This window comes from Canis lupus, chromosome 29 (assembly GCF_003254725.2).
Source record: "Canis lupus dingo isolate Sandy chromosome 29, ASM325472v2, whole genome shotgun sequence".
Lineage (NCBI taxonomy): Eukaryota > Metazoa > Chordata > Mammalia > Carnivora > Canidae > Canis > Canis lupus.
In genome coordinates, this window is record NC_064271.1 from 9,952,449 (window position 1) to 9,970,314 (window position 17,866).

General features: G+C 37.2%; 1 protein-coding gene across 4 annotated transcripts in view; it reads right to left on the bottom strand.

Moving 5' to 3' along the window:
- Positions 1 to 17,866, bottom strand: part of TOX (thymocyte selection associated high mobility group box) — a 299,059-nt gene that overhangs the window by 231,320 nt on the left and 49,873 nt on the right. The window contains exon 2 of one of the 4 annotated variants that reach the window (XM_035708521.2): positions 7,462 to 7,551. The exons of the other annotated variants lie outside the window; for them this stretch is intronic. Within the exon in view, the coding sequence (XP_035564414.1) occupies positions 7,462 to 7,551 (90 nt within the window). The remainder of the gene's footprint in view (positions 1 to 7,461; positions 7,552 to 17,866) is intronic. 4 annotated transcript variants of the gene reach the window in all.

Below are 17,866 nucleotides of genomic sequence, written 5' to 3' on the forward strand. Positions count from 1 at the left end.
TGTATCTTCAGTCACCCTCCCGAGCCCACACCCCCAGTCAGTTCCAGGCAAGCTCATCATTTGAACACTGTAGATATATTCCTGGTTTACTGAGGAAGTGGGGGAAATCACCCCCCCCCCAAAGAACTTATAAACAGGAGAGCAAAAGTTTTGGTCTTCTGACTTCAAGTTGATATATCTTTGCTCAAAGAGAAGGCAAAGAAAGGAACTTTCTTGGAATGGTCCTTATTTTTTATGCTACCATGAATAAATTGGGCCAAAGAAGAAAAAAAAATGGAACTTATTGCAGACTTGCCCCTAGAGACATTATTTAAACATTTAAGTAACATCTTATATTAAAAATAATTTGTATTTTTATCACATAACATACTATTATTGATGTTACCATAAGTATATATAAGCATAATAGAGACATTAATGTAGGGAATATAGTAATTTCAAAGAAAAACATTTTGAAAAATGTTTTCATTCGTTCAAGGACGTAAAATTAGTCATAAGCTCTTTTAAGCTAATTTGGAATCTATTCCATCCACTCATTTTCTATATGATAGAAATGATGATATAAGCAAATTAACTTATTTATTAATTATTACTTGATCAGGTAATAAAATGAGAAAAGAAAAGCACCGGGTGATGCAAGGACAAACATGCTTTACCTATCTTAACTGTATTTAAATCCATATTATAAGTCAGTTTGCTCTTTCAACTTAGGAACCAGAGGAACAGTTAATTAATCGCTCAACTGCTAACAAGTGTTACTCAGGCTTCACTTGGCAATTATGTGGTCACTCAGAGAATCAAAGGCAATTAAGGAGCTGATCAATGAGCTCTCCTTTTCAATGGGTAACAAAGACTCCCAAGTTTTATCTCTTGTTCTTCTAAATAAACTAGAGAAAATATACATTTTTATCAGCCTATTAGGCTGAAAAGACCTAGAACTTCAATATCTTTTTCAACTTTTTAATAGAGATTAAATCCAACTGTTAATGATCATATCTACAATATAACAACGTATTAAGCATTAGAAGCTAGATTTCAGGGGCAAAAATCCTTCACTGAGTAAGATAACCAAAGCAGACCAACAGCTAAGCAATTATTCAGCCGAATGAAAACACCAGTGTGGTGAAACTAATCTATAAATTATTTTAAATCCCTTGTAAAAAGATTTCAATAGGATTTCAAACAATGGTTTTCAAACACTCAGGTAGAAGAACATTTTTGCTGGCTACTGATACCTTTATGAACTCCTGAGTTAAACCACTTCTATGGATCACAGAGTGCTTTATAGTTTCCCAAAAGAAAGTGAATCTGTTTGAAATATGAGTATTTAGAAAGTTCGCCTCTCTTGTGGAATGTAGTCAAAGAAGAGAGCAGAGTGGAGTGGTGGGGGTTTCTATACTAAGAAAGCTTTGAAAATTAAAAGCCAAGAAGTATATGTTCTTGTATTAAATAGTCAGACTAATAAAAGCAATAAAACACATCCAGGGGATGCTTGACATGAACAGTTTCATAAGCCTGGTATTGATCCCCAGATTCTTTTCAAGTGAGGTTGCTTTGCAGGAACCCATCCCCTTGTGCATTTCCTACCACTGCACTCCACTAAGCCTTGTGCTAAATACAGGAGGGCTTGGAATTTTGTGTTTTGTGACAATTTTTTGTAACTTTTATCCAGTTTTAAAGTTGATCTACAGTCAGAGTTGATGCATCAGAGAAGCAGATGTAATAAAACTACAGCTCAGTGTTGACAAGGGCTTTAGACCTGGACTCAGAACATCAGGTTAGGTGTTAGTCTCCCTACCAGCCATGTTTGTGAAAGTGTCTCATGAACAACACAAGACTACCCAAATACTAGAAAGTATATGTCAGAAAGTGAAACACCTACATTCGTCATCCTCTCAATAGATTATTTCCTTGATTCAGGACTTAAGGAACTATCAGATTAATGAATTAAGTAAAGTCAGAATTACATCATCTTTACTTGAGGTGTCTGCCAACCATAACGTTAATGCCAGTTTAACACTCCTGTAGATTTTAAAGCAGTCATATAAAGAGGAAAAGCCTATGCTCTCACTTCATCCTAATACCTTGTATTAATATAAAAAACTGAATATGTTCTAAACCTCTGTGTATCTGGCAAGAAGCTCAAGTTGACCTTCTGGATTTTATATTTGCATTGCCTAGCATTTGGAGCACGAAAAGTATATTTTATCTTTAAGACCTCCACTTTGACAGTTTGAATTGTTTTTGTTTTTGCTGTGAAATATCTGTGAGAACAAAATGGAAAAGGTTCAGTGGAATTCTGCATGTTGTATTTTACAATATTTCACCTATATGGAAATCTTCACATTATTCCTGATAAAGGTACTAAATCATTCCTTGCTTTAAAGATCAATCACTCATAATCAAGTATTTTTGGAAGTCTATTATATGAGAGGCACCATACTAGAAACTGGTTATACAAAGATTAGGATGAATGTGTATATATACATATATACGCATTCATCGGTTATTGGCTTATGGCATAAAATTGTCAGCAGAGTCAGGATAATTTTAGGTGACTTCAAGAATGAAAGAAGGGTTGTTGATGACGTCTTAAACATTCAACATCAACATGGCATTTATAATCTACAGAATAATCCTTCATGTAGGAGTATTGAACTGAAGACAATGAGACAGAGTTGGTCCCTTTTGCAAAGAAACAGATTTCCCCCTGTCTAATTAGGATGCAGTTTCCTTCAATTGATGTGTAAGAAAAGAGTAGATGGGTTTAAGAAAATAGTATGATGAAAACAATCCACAAAAACACTGGGGATTACATCGGATATCTCAAATAATTATAGAGGTTGTAGTACATTCAGGTTACAAATAGAACACATATCTTTAAAACAAACACAATTTGCTTTTTAGTTACCACTAATCATACCACTTTTTCTTATGAAATCACAAGTGTCTCTATTCAACCTCAGTCTTATCAAACAAATCAAGAAAATCTATTTTGAATTTTAAAAACTTCTGTAAGTAATATGGGCCTCCAGTAGTAGCTTCAAAAAACATCTGTTGGAAAAAAAAAAAAAAACATCTGTTGGGCATTGAGTGTTGAGATCTCTCATTGAAGTCATAAAATGATACAGGTGATGGAAGAAGTTGTATTTATATTTAAACACCAGCATTATATACATTGACTTCAGGTTTGCCTGGATTGCAAAATTAAAGAGAAGTCAGTATCAGGAGCATATCTGAACAATCTCATATCCTTTTTATTACTAGCAGGCATGTTTGCCAAAATTTGTTTTGCTATTTTGTCTTTCCTTTAGAATATTAGCCTCACTAAGAATTTAGAGGTGAAGAAAAAATAAAACTAAGGGATATTAATCTAATATGATCTTAAACCTATAAAGAAAACTATTTGGAGTGAAAATCTGAGTTTAAGATGAACCATCTCATGATGCTTTTATACTACATACTTTAATATAGATGAGAGGATGCTATATTTTAAATATGTAGTGGAAATACTCAAAAGTATCATTACAACATTATTTTATATGTATAAATGCTTTCTTACAATTAAACTTATAACCATGACAACAGTGCATCCTCAAATATTAACTTGCAATTTACTGAGTCATTTTCTGATGAATATTCAGTGCATTCACAAAGCATACGGTGAGATCCTAGACTATGGAATAGATCATTTTAATAAAATCAAATGTCGCATGTAATGTAGAGATACATCACATTATTCCTGTTTATTTATTTTAAAGAAAAAATAAACCTTTACCTTCTCTACTGAATTTTATTTTATTTTATTTTATTTTTTCTCTACTGAATTTTAAAGTGATAGCCAACCTCTGACATGGTACAGTAACAGTAATTTAGAAATTTAATTTTCAGAGTGAATTCAAACATGGATTTTCATTGACTATTCTTAAAACAAAAATCTCAATTTCCCACTTACCAGAAGCCTGTCAGGTGCTCCAACAATGGTCTCTTTTGGGTTGAATATTCATACATGCTGTTATACTTCTACTAAAGGGAGCATAGTCCTTCTAGATTTGAAACTGCTGCTCACCAGCTGAGAGACACTGTGCAAGTTACTTGATATCTCTGTTCCTAAGTTTCTTCTGATAATATGAGAATATGTTTCACAGGGTTGACATGATATGACATCCCTCAGAATATTGGTAATACATCTCACAAAGGTGCTAATTGGCTTAAATGAGTTAATATTTGCCTAGTTCTTAGAAAAAGGCCTGACATGTAGACGCTCTAAAATAAGTTCTTTAAAAAAATTTAAAGAATTTTATTTATTTGTTTGAGGCAGCGAGAGAGACAGAGAGAGAGCATGCACACAAGTTGCGGGTGGGAGACAGACTCAGAGACTCTCTGCTGAGCGCAGAGCCCAACAAGGGGCTAGAGCCCCAATCCCTGACTGGGCTCTGGGATCATGACCTGAGCCAAAGGCAGATGCTTAACTGACTGAGTCACCCAGATGCCCCTAAAATAACATTTTTTAAGTGGGCGCTACTTTCTTATCAATTACATAGGATAAAATCTAAGCCTAAAGAGTGAAGAATACAGTTAGAAATCATTCAAGACTAATAGGTCTAAAATGTCTCTGAACTCAAAACACAATAAAACTGACACTGACGGACTTTCAGAGGATGCCTTTGACATTTCTTGGATGAAGAAATATCATCTATACTACCAAGCCAATCATTGTTTGGTTTCATGATAACAATTTTGTTCAAGTGTTTTGCTTAGTGTCCAAACACACACTCTCACTGACCATGCCACTCAGGATCCAAACACAAACATCGTAATGCCCACTATATTGACCTCCCAAATTGCAGAAATCCCTTCGTTCTATCTCTTAAAACGTTACAATGAAAAAATGTTATTCTTCATAAACCAAAATGGATGTCAGAACCCTTATGGAAAGATCAACAGCACACATGGCTTGTGTTTGCCCACATTCTCGAGCAATCCCTCTCCTGCTGCCCCGCCTCTAGCACCTCAGCGGGTTTGTCTGGGAAATATATTGGTCTGCCTCAACTAGAAAAAACATAAAACATAATCTTGACTGTTGTTTCATTTCTTTTATAAGACTAATAATTCAGTTGTCTTATATCCAGAAACACAGTCTTTATAACATGTTCTGTTCTGTACTGACATTTTTATACCATTTTTCTTTAAGTGTCATATATTTCAAACAGCTTTAGGGGAAGAGTTATTGCTCAAAAGTCACTGCTTCCCTTATGGAATCCAGGGAATTTGGATCAATGTGCAAGTGCTATTGAGAACACATGGCCAGTGTTTGTGGATTTAGGCCTTACCATTGGCCTGGAGATATTCAAATACCAAAATCTATTTCCACTTAAAAAGAAAATTAAAAGAAAATTCTCTAACAATATTTTAATATCACTTTTCTTAGAATGATAGTCATAAAAAATAAAAAAAAAAGAATGATAGTCATTCAAGAGGATGCAATACCTGTGCCTATTTTACAGAAAGTGAAAAATTTTCCCTCAGTTTTAAAGAAATGTGTATATACATACATATGTATGTATGTGTGTATGTAGATTCCAAAAAATCTTAAGTACTTTTATTGAACATTTTCCAACTTTGCATCTGGAGTCTAGGACTAATTTTAATCATATCCGAAATAATACCAGACAGAGAATGGTGAAGGAACAGTTAGTTCAACCACTTGAACTAACACAAAAGTTAATCTCCTACTTAGTGTTCATGGCTCAATGTGTGAAAATGATTGGCCAAAATTATCTAACAAAACTCTCCAGCACTTTAAAGCTACGTAAGCATAATAGCAACTTATTTTAATTATTAATCAAATGCTTACATCATAATACCCATAAATAATTTAAGCTATGATTAACTCTATTATAAACAGCTCATGAATAGGCATGAATGCAGAAGTCATTATAATACAGGAATTGTTCTGATCTTTGTGTACTCTCTCCTTCCTCTGGCAGAAAGAAAACAAGAGAACATTTTTAACTATGTGACAATTTTAAGACCTTATGCAATGTCAAGAGATCAGACCAAACACCAGAGATCAAAAACTATTTACCTTTATGCTGCCAATCTATGCTTACAGTTGTGAGTTCACTGGAAAGGGCTTCTATGATATGATCATATAATTTAAAATAGTCAATAATTAAAAGGGAAGAATGGTTTGGGGTTTGGTACTAAAACTTTGACAGAGACAAATACATTGTTTTAGAAATATGTTTAGCAACTTTTCCAGGAACAACAACAATAAACAACAAAAAAAAAACCCAACATAGTTCTGAGAATTATATTAAAGACTAGCCCGGTATAACTTGAAAAAGGAAGTTTCCTCACCACAAACCAAATGCATTCCTCTAAATGTACACTGTCTCATAAATTACAGATGTTCCCTCTCATGTACTACCAGTCACCACAAACTCATAGACAGTGAGGAGGGAAAAAAAAGAAAAACTATTTGGTTTCTTTGTAAGAGCTCACAGTTTTCCCGGGACATTTCTCAGACTGCAGACATGCCCACTGAGCTGATGTGATGACCAGTTTGCTGATTTGCTTTGTATACTACCAGAGTTGTTTCAACACTAGGCTTGCTGTGATCTCAAAGGGGGAGCTGTGCTCAAATCAGCTGCAAACAGGCCCCAGAGGACAAGCTCCGTTGTAAACCAATAGGGGCCTTACTCTTGGATCAACGGTAGCATGCAGGGACCAGATGAGCTTATTACTCAGCTAGAGGCAGATCCAGGGAGGCCTTTCTCTACCTATTTCCCTCAAGCATGCCATTTTGTGAAGGAAGAACAAGGACCCAAATATGTCCTGCCCCTCTGCTTAACCTGCTCGCATTGGTCTCCTACAGAGTTCCTGGGAACAAGAAAGGCCATAGCCAGGGCACCAGGCCTAGGAAATGAGGATTCCAGGGTAACCACCACAGGCTAAATGAATTTGGTTCTACAGGAACTGAACCAAAGAAAAAGGTCAGAAGCCAATGCCACTTACATCTGGGAAATAGAATACATGATAAAGAGGTTGTTTGGGAAAAACGTTAGATCACTTCCTCATACTTTAGTCAAAACCAAGTCATTAGAGGATCCAATATCTTATTTTATTATTTTTTAAAGATTTTATTTATTTATTCATGAGAGGCACAGAGAGAGGGGCAGAGATACAGGCAGAGGGAGAAGCAGGCTCCCATGGAGCAGGGAACCTTGTATGGGATTTGATCCCAGGACCTGAGGATCGTGCCCCTGAGCTGAAGGCAAACATTCAACCCCTGAGTCACCCAGATGTCCTGAGGTCCAATATATTAAAGGAAGAAAAAAAGGAGAAACTACTTCAATTTCAAAGTGAAGCAGGCCTTTTGAGGTCTGATAAAAAAAACTCTAAAAGTCTGAATTTCCCCAACTCACAACTAGATCTACATTCCTACTACTTGCTTACTTTACCAGGACTATCCAATCTCCAAGTTTTGTCTGTCCCAACCTGCAACTTTAAGCAGACTGCAGGGGAAGACATCTCTCTGGACACCATCTGGAAAGACATTGGCAATAAATTATAAAAGTTTAAGTTACGCTTTAGAAGTCCTAAAGTAATTTTACATTAAGTAACTGCCAGGGGACACAATGATATAAGAACACTATTCATAAATATTTCTTTTGCCAAAGAGATCAAACATTGTGCTAAGCATCCCATAAAAAATAGTTTTCAATGTTTTGGCTGGAAATATTTCCAAACCACAAGCCCCAAGAATCGTACAGCTATCACTACAATGAAACTTGTAAGATGGCCCCTTAGGAAAATGGTTGTGACTAAAATTGTTAAGTGTCCTTTATAATGTCCCTAGGGCTCCAGTTATAATTATCCTCAACTCCAATTTCTGATGTGAAAAAAAAAAAAAAAAACAATGTGTGAACAGTGGTATTCTTTTCTGATTAAAGAACTAAATTTTATCTTATGGAGGCCCACGAAAAATTGCTTGCTGTCATGTGTCATTCATTAAAAGAAAGAAATGGACATCGATGCAGAAATTGCCACTGTTAGATTAACTGCAAAGCCTCATTCCACCTGTTTAGGAAGTTTCCGATAAAGTAACCAACGTGCATGTCCTAGTCTCATGTGAGGAGCAACCAGGAAAAGGCAAAAGCAGTGAGTTTTTGCAACAAGTTGAATCTCTCCATTTTAACCAACCTCTTGGGAAGAATTGATAAGGTAGTGAAATATGTCTACAAAAACTGTACACTGATTTTGAACAACAGCTAATATACAGAAAGCTAGTCCTGGTCTTTGCCAAGGTAAGAATTTGAATGCTTTCCCTGGAAGAAAGAGTATGAATAATGTCCTTTGATTTATATTTGAAGACATGTGCCAGTAAATTTATATTTAAATAAAAATATCATTCAGGGCAAGTGTTTAAACATAAAATGAAAAGTATGTTGTAAAACATACTTTTGCTAGCTATCTACTTATGGTTCTGTAAAAAAAAATCATGTACAAAGAATAGCATTTAATATACCTGTGACGCTACACTAAGCCCTTCACAAGTACGATTTACACACAGCAAAAGGCCAAGTGTCACGGTACAAACTTCATTGGTTTGTCGTGAAAATTAAAAAAGAGTCATTATTGGAAAATGTTTAGAACAGTGTCTGGGACTTCAGATATGTTCAATAAATATTACTTCATAGTATTTCACTTAATTCTCTCAACAAACACCCAAGCCCTAGAAATATTGCACAACCAGCCTAAAGTGACACACTCTTAGTCCTGAGCCCTATGCTTATAACTGTACTTGTCCTGAATATAAATAAGTGCTATATTCTCTCCTTTCCTCCTCTACCTCTCACTCCCTCTCACATATCTCTCTTTCTCTCTCTCTTTCTCTCTCTCTCTCTCTCTCTCTCTCTCTTTCGCCATGCAGGCTTCATACAATTTGTATTTGAAAGACATATATTTATATATAACACATATAAATGCTGGAAGAAAATGCATGCCAAGGGGGTGGAATTCCATATTTTTAGGGCTGTCTTTTCCGTTTTTCTACAAGTCACACGCATTCCCTTAGTAATCAGCTACTTTAAAAAGATCTTTGAAAAACTTAAATCAAGAAAACATTAAGAAGTTTTGAGTGCCTCCTATTATTTGCCATCAAGATCTGTAAAGATTGTTTTCTAGTAATAGTGATTATTATAGCAAGTTATTTTTTTAAGTGCTAACAGGCACCCTAGTAGGTACAGAAAGTTCATGTCCCACTACTCCAAATGCTCCTGATGCCTGAAGGTTGGGCAGCAGAATAATCACATTTAATATTATTCAGAAACATCCAGAGGGCGCCCTAGAATGTGAACCACAGACAGGTCAGTCCCTGCTCTGGGGTGCGGTGAGTCATACTCTAGAGATGGGAGGTGAGTATCCTGTCTTAAAAATCTTTTCTTTAGGCACTGGTTAACATATTATTTGGAGACTTGAAAAGAAACAAATTAAGCACCTAAGCATGCATATCATCTCATTTTAACTGAGGACTACCTACATAATTTGCCAAGAAGGAGCAGTTTCCAGGAGCGACAAAGAGTGAACTTGTAACTGGAAGGCAAGCTGCTCGCCACCCCTAAATCGATGATGGTTTGGTAAAGAGCTTGGCTTTACAGAGGAAGAGCTAAGTAGAATTTTCAGGAGTATGTTCTTAAGATGACATAGAAGTGGGAATGAAAATGGTGTGCTCGGGTCACACTGAATGGCCCAGAGAGAGCAAGCTGGGCCCCGGGGAGGGGGCATGATCTGCACAAGGGGGCAGAGGTCAGACCTGGCCATGCAGCAAGACGAGCTGGACCCACATGCCCAGCCACTGGAAGGAGGCACCTGGACAGTTTCCTTTCTCCCTTTTTCTTCTCCGAGATAACTGAGTTTAGGAGAAAGCCAGCCTCCCTCTCAAAATCATGTGATAGCCTCAGCTACTGATGTGTCAGGTCTAGGGGTTCCTGGATGCAAAAGCATTGCCATGAATCCTTCAATCTCAAGTTTTCAGTCAGAAAGCCCACTCCCCAGTCTCCGAAGAGGCTCCCTGGTGCCACTTCGCACCTGTATCTCTTACCCTAATACCACTATCTAGCAAGAGCTCCTACCCCCAGAGCTGTTTGTCTGTTTGCAATTAAACAGGTTGTTTTTAAAATGTCAGTTAAAAAGATTAGAGTTTCCCAGGACAGAAATTTAGCAGAGAGCTCAGGGTATCTAGAGGGACACCCTGACACCCAGCTCAGGTCTTCAGTCCAGCTCAACAAGCACACCCTGATGGCCAACTTCTGAACATGGTGAGGAGAAGGCTGGGCTTTTCTAGAACATATGAGGCAAGAAGGTAAAGCACTCTTATGAGTAGCAAGAGGAATCTGGCCAAAGAGGATTTGAATGCGTCTCAGCACTGGTGCACTGGCATTTCGCCTATTTGTAGAGCGGAGGAGGTAGTAGTATTTTAAACAGATAAGTATGGGTAAGCAGGGAAATTAGAGAGAGTTTGCTGTTAGCAATTGTTTTCTAGAGTATGAGAAGGAGAGAACTGCAAAAGCATGATACCTTATTACTCCCCTTCCCCTATGTCACCGAAAATAAAATAAAATCAAGTGCTTTCACATACAGGTTTCCTTTCTAAAAGCCTGAGAAAGTGAAACAATCTTTGAGGGTCACCTGAAGAAGAACAGGTGACTCCCCCCAGGAGTCCATCCCGAGTATGAAGTGAAACAATTTAACTGGAAAGTAAAAAGGAGTCTTTTGCTGTTTTATAAATTATTTTATGAAGGACTATTACCTAGTTAGCAAAGATACAAGAGTAGAAAAGGAGAAATGCACAAGAACCAGCAATCAAGGTATTTCCTTCAAACAAATTAGTACTAATATTGTTTCTTCAATGTCCATCCAGTGGTCTACTGTCAAATCAGAAAGCAGGGATTTATATTATCATTCAAGATGGAATTCCCTATCAGGAGGCCCATATTTCAATGCAGAACGGATTACATTATTTGTCAAGGAAAACACATTACTCTTTGAAAAACAGAAGAGTTGACCTTGGCAAAAACTTAGTGAATTTTTTCCCTTCTTGATTTCCCTTATGCACAGTGTGTGGGAGAGCACATGTTTAGTGCTGCTCTGTGGCATTGTTTCAAAAGAACTCTCATTATTGTAGCCAGAAATGAGTAGGGAACATCTAGAAAACAGTTCACATTACAGTGTTGGGAAGTGATTGAAGTCTTGTTTCCACCCTTTATGTTAGGTAGTCAAAAAAAAAAAAAAAGATCTCGGTAGTAAATAGGTACTGGCTTAGCCTCTGTTTGCCTTTTTCCCTTGACCAACCACAGTTATTCTTTTCATAATTAGAGATAAACAAAAATAAGCATTCTGTGGTAAAATTCTAAAATTGTGTAACTATTTCCCATTTTATCGGACTGCTGTTATCTTCTCATTTGGCTTTGCTTCAAGTGGCAGCACCACCCCTTTTAGGATAATTGATAGTAGTGTTGAATGTTGTCAAGGCAATATTTTGTATCCTCGTGTATCTCTAGGTCTTTGCCTGTGGATTAGCCAAATCCATCCCAACAGATTTTTCTTATCTTCCTTCTTCCCTTTGTCTTGGTCTTATCATTTTTGACAATAATAATAATAATAACAAATATTTGTTGAGGTCCAGTACCTTTTTTTGATGCCATCTTTGCATGCTAGGCTATTCACCTCTCTCAGTAGCATCCTAAATTAGATACTAGTGTTGTTCACGTTATAAATGAGGAAGCCAGGACTACAGAGGCGCTGACTATGACTTGCCATCCTTGCAAGGCTCTTAATGGCTGGGTACAGGACATCTATTTCTGACGCACAGTGCTAACCAGTCCGTTATGAAGACCAACTGCACCTCGTGGTCTGGTTCCCTTCACGTTTTGTGTTTACGATGAGAGATCAAGCCATTCCTCACCAACTGAACCTAGCTGCGGAACAGCTCTACCATGAAGCAAAAAAAAAAAAAAAACTTAATCGAAATGCACAATGAAATTTTTCATGCTACATGTTCTTTCCTTTTGTCACTCCCGACACAAAATCTACCAGTAAAGCTCCATCTTCTTCGATTTACTGAGAAATGAGTCAGCAAGGATTACAGGAGATTATGAAGAGATTGTACAGTAAACATGATAGACTGTAAGACAATTCAAAATTGAAGATGAAAAGAGATTTTCTTTCAAAATTGCAAACCAAGTCTGTGTTTGAGTTTGTATGTGATCAAACTAAGTCATAAATGACTGGATCAGGGTAGGATGAATGGCAGGGCTTCAGCTTCTAAATAATCAACAACAAATACATCCACAGTGACGGGTACCATCCAAGAAAAGGCAAGACAATATCATTATTCAATGATTTAAAAAAAAATGTGATGCAAAGCAAATGCTGTGAACCATCTCACCCCCTGAGAATAGAGATACAGCCTCGTATCTCTAAAAGATAACATTCAGTGAAGGTTTAGTAATTACCTGGCATTTCCTCTCTTTGATGGTCTCTGTTTCTGTAATTTCCTCTACCACAATTTTTAAATATATATTTTTTAATGTTTATCTGGCAAAAATCCCCTCTCTTCCCCTTCCCCATAGTCCTTCACTATGAGCAAAACTTCCACATGCTTAACCAGTTTCATAGTTAGTGACCTGGTAAGAGGACCAGCAAGTCCTGGAGTAAAACCCATTCCTCTACTCTTGGTCACTGCACCAGGAAACACTTTCTTACATAAAGAGATTTAACTAACAGGAGGCCCAAAAGGTATGAATTTCAGTCCTCTTGGACATCATGGTGCAGGAGGAGAGCAGAGCTGGAGGAAAGCAGGAATGAGCCTTCTGCTGAGCCAGGGGGTCCAGACGGGCAGTGGCAGAGCAGATGAGTTATCACTGGCCCAGCAGCCTTCTCGGGTCTTCTCTTGTTCAGACTCAGAGAGGTTTTTTCTTTTTTTTTTCTTCTTCTAAGAATGTCGTTAATTTATTTTCATCCAAATTTTATGAGCTCAAAATCTTGGTTTCAGGAATATTCTCTTTTCCCCAACTAAACACAACTAAAAGAAGCCCTAGTACAGCATTTTGGGACCTCTACTGTGTCCCCAACCCCAGAAAAAAGCCGCCAAAGCTCTCCATATGATCCTTCTTTAACATAACCGAAAGGTTTTTTGTTAAAATAAATCTAAGGGAGGCGCCTGGGTCTCACTGGATGAGCTTCTGCCTTTGGCTCAGGTCATGATCCCAGGGTCCTACACATCTGGCCCCCTGCAGGGAGCCCACTGCTTCCCTCTGCCTATGTCTCTGCCTCTCTCATGAATAAATAAATAAAATCTTTAACAACAATAAAACAAACAAACAAAACTCAAACCTAAAAGTGAAGTCGAAAGCTAGTAGGAGCTAAAAAAAATACAGAAATAATACCCACCACCTTCATAGCAATACGTCCTGGAGTGTTCATTTGCCTTCCCTCCCTCTTTTCTCACTCTCTCTTTCTCTCTCTCTCTCTCTCTCAACTCAAACCAGCACACATCCTTTCTTCAGGCTTTCATAAATATTTGAGTACTTACCACTCACCAAGCACCTTCCCATAGCTGAGGAACCATGGATGAATAGGACAAGTTTGTCCAGCTTTAAGAATTCAAGGCAAGTAAATAAGACTTACAAATTGACAAACAGCTACAAAGCAGGGTGATGAGTACTGTAGTGCTGGTGCGGGGAGAAGGTGGTAGCAGTGGAAAGGAAGGAGGTCCTCGCCGCCCCAGAGATTGGGGGAGCCTTCCTGGGAGTCAATCCTTAAAGAGGACTGAAAGAGTGAGTACAGTCCTGCCAGGTAAAGAACAGGTCCAAATAATTATTTGCTTTTAGAGCAAAGAACAGCTTGAGGGGGAGGAGGGTGATTACTCAAGAAAGCTCAATAATTTTACAAATATGGAAAATTTGACTAGACAATGAAATCTGCATTGAGTTTGGAGGCAGCATGGGAGTAAGGGAGGAGACAGTTTCTACTTAAAGCTTTTATACCAGTGTGCTTTACCAGAATGGCACTTTTGGATGGACATGACTACCTGTTCTGAGAAGACAGCTTAAAGGGATATTGCAAATGGGTTGTCTTCTCCATGTGAAAAAAGGAACTCAAGAACAAGAGTTGTTTTATGCTTGCTGCCCAGGGGCAGAGGCTGAAACAACCATAGAATTCCTCAAGCCTTTACTCTTTACTGGTGACTTCAAGTCCAAGTATGCCATAATTCCTCCAACAATATAGTCTATGATGGCTATTTGCAAGAGACAGAGGGTGTGTGTGTGTGTGTTTGTGTCCTGCATGTGTCTGTGAGAAAGATAGAGAGAAAGATAGTTAAAATGACAGAACAAAAGGAAATCAGATCTATCATCAAGCTTTAAGTCTGTTGTGATATTAGCTTTATTCCTGATACAACAGGTTAACTTCTCTAAATGATTTAATTTAATACTTATCACAAGGAAATAAAGCCCTATGACCCCTTCATAGTAGATGGGGGGAAAAGTCCACCAGTTTCTTCTGTATTATTATTTTTGCCTGTTACGAGTAAAAGTCAGTTTGCAAAAATTCTTCAGAAAAGGCATTTTTTTGTAGTTGATATAAAGTACGGGAAAAAAATAAAAAATAAAAAATAAAGAAATAAAGCATGGGGTGCTAGCTACTGAAAGCCTATCTATCCCTCAATAGAACTACTCAATAATTAAGGATTAAGAATCTTCATCAAACACGGCAACTACTAACACTGCACCTGATGTAGGGCTCTGACGGGGGGATTTGCTTGCTAACCGGCTCTTGCAGGTCAATGAGGCAAAGCTCAAACACTACAGGTTAGTGCCAATAGCTTCTTGTTTTCACATTCTTCAACTGGCAAAAAAAATTTACAAATGTATTTTGCTCCAAAAGGTTGAACATTAGCCAGATGGTTCTAGGTAACGGTGGGATTGGTTGGCAAAGACATTAATTTTTTACTGAGAGCCCAGCTTTTGGACTTAATCTCAACTATGAAAGAGTATTCCAGTTTTGTGCTTCTGAAAATCATCACTGTAAATCACATAAATGGAAATGTCTATAGACATATTTAAGTAAAGAAAAACATGCTTAATTTCTTTTGCTAGGATGATCTATATACCTGAGCTATGCAATACGTTCCTTGAAGGCCAATCTTGGACTAAACGTACTACAGAGAGAATAAAAGACCTTAGAAATGATATAGGTTTAAAGTCCTTTGACTAATTCCACTGAGATTATTCAAGTGCATGGAAGGGGAGAGGGGGAAAGCAAGGATGGAAAGGAGACAGATATTAGTACCCTGTTGTAATTACTATGTTCCCCACGGTCTAAAATGCTAAAAATGAATGTTTCCTCTATTACGAGGATATAAACCTTTCTCACTGCAAAGCTATTAGCATATATAATGCACATGTCTGAAAATCATGGCTTCTCTGTCATTCTTTTCAGACCTTTAGGGACCTGGGTTATTGTATAGTCCTGAATTATAGCCAACGCATAATTTGTAGTCCTCTGGTTTTCCACGTTTTTTTAAAAAAATCAGTTTAAGCAATTTTACTGATATTTAACAGTTCAGTCTTTTCCAACAAATTAAAATGTTTGCATTGTCTGGAAAAAAAAATTGCTGTTCAAGTGACAAAAAGAGAAGACGTGAATATACGTTACTGAGTGCCAGTGCTTCTATCAACGAGATGATTTAAAAATGCAATTCTAGGAATTTATTAATGTAATATTTCTTTAAAAATAAATAAACAAGCTTCTCAAAAGTCAACACATATATAAACTCCCGATCTGTGTGCACCATTCTAGGGCATATAAAGTCACAGGAAAATGAATGACATTAATTTGGACCTTTTGAACAAATACATTTCCTCTTGTATTTTAGGAGTAGAAATTGTACCTTAACAGACTCGACATTTTTTTTCTCTGATTTCAGTTCTTTCACCGCAAAGGTAGAATCAAACAAGAAATCTTACTTCTCTTATTCAGTTTTATTTCAATCTATGTCAGTTTAGCATATTTTAGATAGTCTGTATAATTTTTTTAAAATAAAAGGACCATTCTGATGTTAATTTGGATCAATCTTCCAAACATATGATTCTAGGTTTTCTAAAAGGGCCCCTCTTAAGGGGGCTTTTTAAAAGTGAACAAAAAAGCACCCTGAGGCTGCCCAATTCACATTTAACCTACTTACATGAAAAAGGAACTGCTTTGGTTAAGAATAAACTTCCACAAGCTCAGGTTCGAACGAAACACGCCAGCATATTAGTGAGGAAATGAGACAGCAAATAGTAACTCCTTTCATACCAGCAAAAGAATACTGTATTTATTTAAAAACAGTTGGCAGAGATTCTGATTTTAATTAAATTACATTTACTGAAATAACATTTTCATAATTAAAAAAAAATAACCCATTTCTCCCAAAGAGCTAGCAAAAAATAATCACAGGAACTTCAAATGGGCAAAGGAGTAAAACGATAGTTAAAATAAATGAGACTAATTTGGATTACAACTGTGTATTAGTTCGCTAGTTTTCGGAGATTCAGAAGGCATTATTATCCTCTGTTGTCCTGTAAAGTTAATACAAAGAAGCTAGCAAGTTTTGTTATTAATGATTTTTTTTTAGAGGAAGGAATTTAGCACAAGTTTCAGATCTCACTGTATTTTTATTACTTGCACATTGGACTCCTAAAGCAGTAGTCTAGATCACACTAAAGATACTATAATCTGACCTCTTCTTTTCCCAAATAAGGAAACTGAGTCCAGAAAAGTTAATGACTCCTTCCTAACCATTCAACTAGTTAAAACGGCCAAGTCTGGAACTCAGAGGCTTTCCACCCAACAGATTTGTCCCAGAGCCAAGCATTCATACCTTCCTAGAGGAAAGAAAGGGGAAAAAATGACACACCATCTATGTGGACTAAGGGAGAAACAAAATTCCATTCCAAGGGAAGGCTCAGTCTCTTTCACTACTGGCTCAGGTCTTAGAAAAGTTCAGATGAGAACCAAAGTTCATGTTCCGCAGGGAATGAAAATTGTCAAATAATCAGGTGAAGTCTCACATATTGGCAAAACCAACGAGTGGATAATATGTTTCCATGACTTACCAATGACAGCTTAAGGAAGAGCAAACTTCTCCACGAAACAATTTTGATTGCTGAATTCTTCCAAATAGGCAAAAGATGGCCAAATGGGTCAAGTCATCAACCTCAGTTATAGAAGTCACACAGGGGAAAAGAGGGAACATTTTAACGAAGAGAGAAAATATACCAAAACCATGGGAGACACAGAACCACCCTTTTCCTTCTTGGATACTGCTGAATGCTGGTCTTGTGAAGAGTAAGAAGCAGTATATATGGTGCTGCAGTGCCCAAAGAAATTTCAACCAGTCAGAAAAGGACTTACAATAGTTTCATACATGTGCTGCTGGATAATTTATGAGCAAATACATCGTAGTGAAAGCCTAGGCAAGTAGGAAGTTTGTTAACATTTGTACAAAAGGAACACCAACGAGCTTTCATTAGCATCCTTCTCTGTAATTGGGTCAAACCAAAATACAAATGAGTTGTCTTTTGAGAACAGAGCAAGAACCCATCAAATGCTTATAACCTTCACTAACTTAAGTGCAAAAATCGAATAACAAATACAAGTTAAATCTTGTATAAATCTCCCACCCAACCTGATTGTGGAGCCTATATCCTTACCCACTCCACTGAAGTTATACCCTTACCTACTATCCTCAGATTAAGATAAAGTAAAGAGAGGCAACTAGGGGCTCAGGGGAAGCACACAGAGGAAAGGGGGTGTT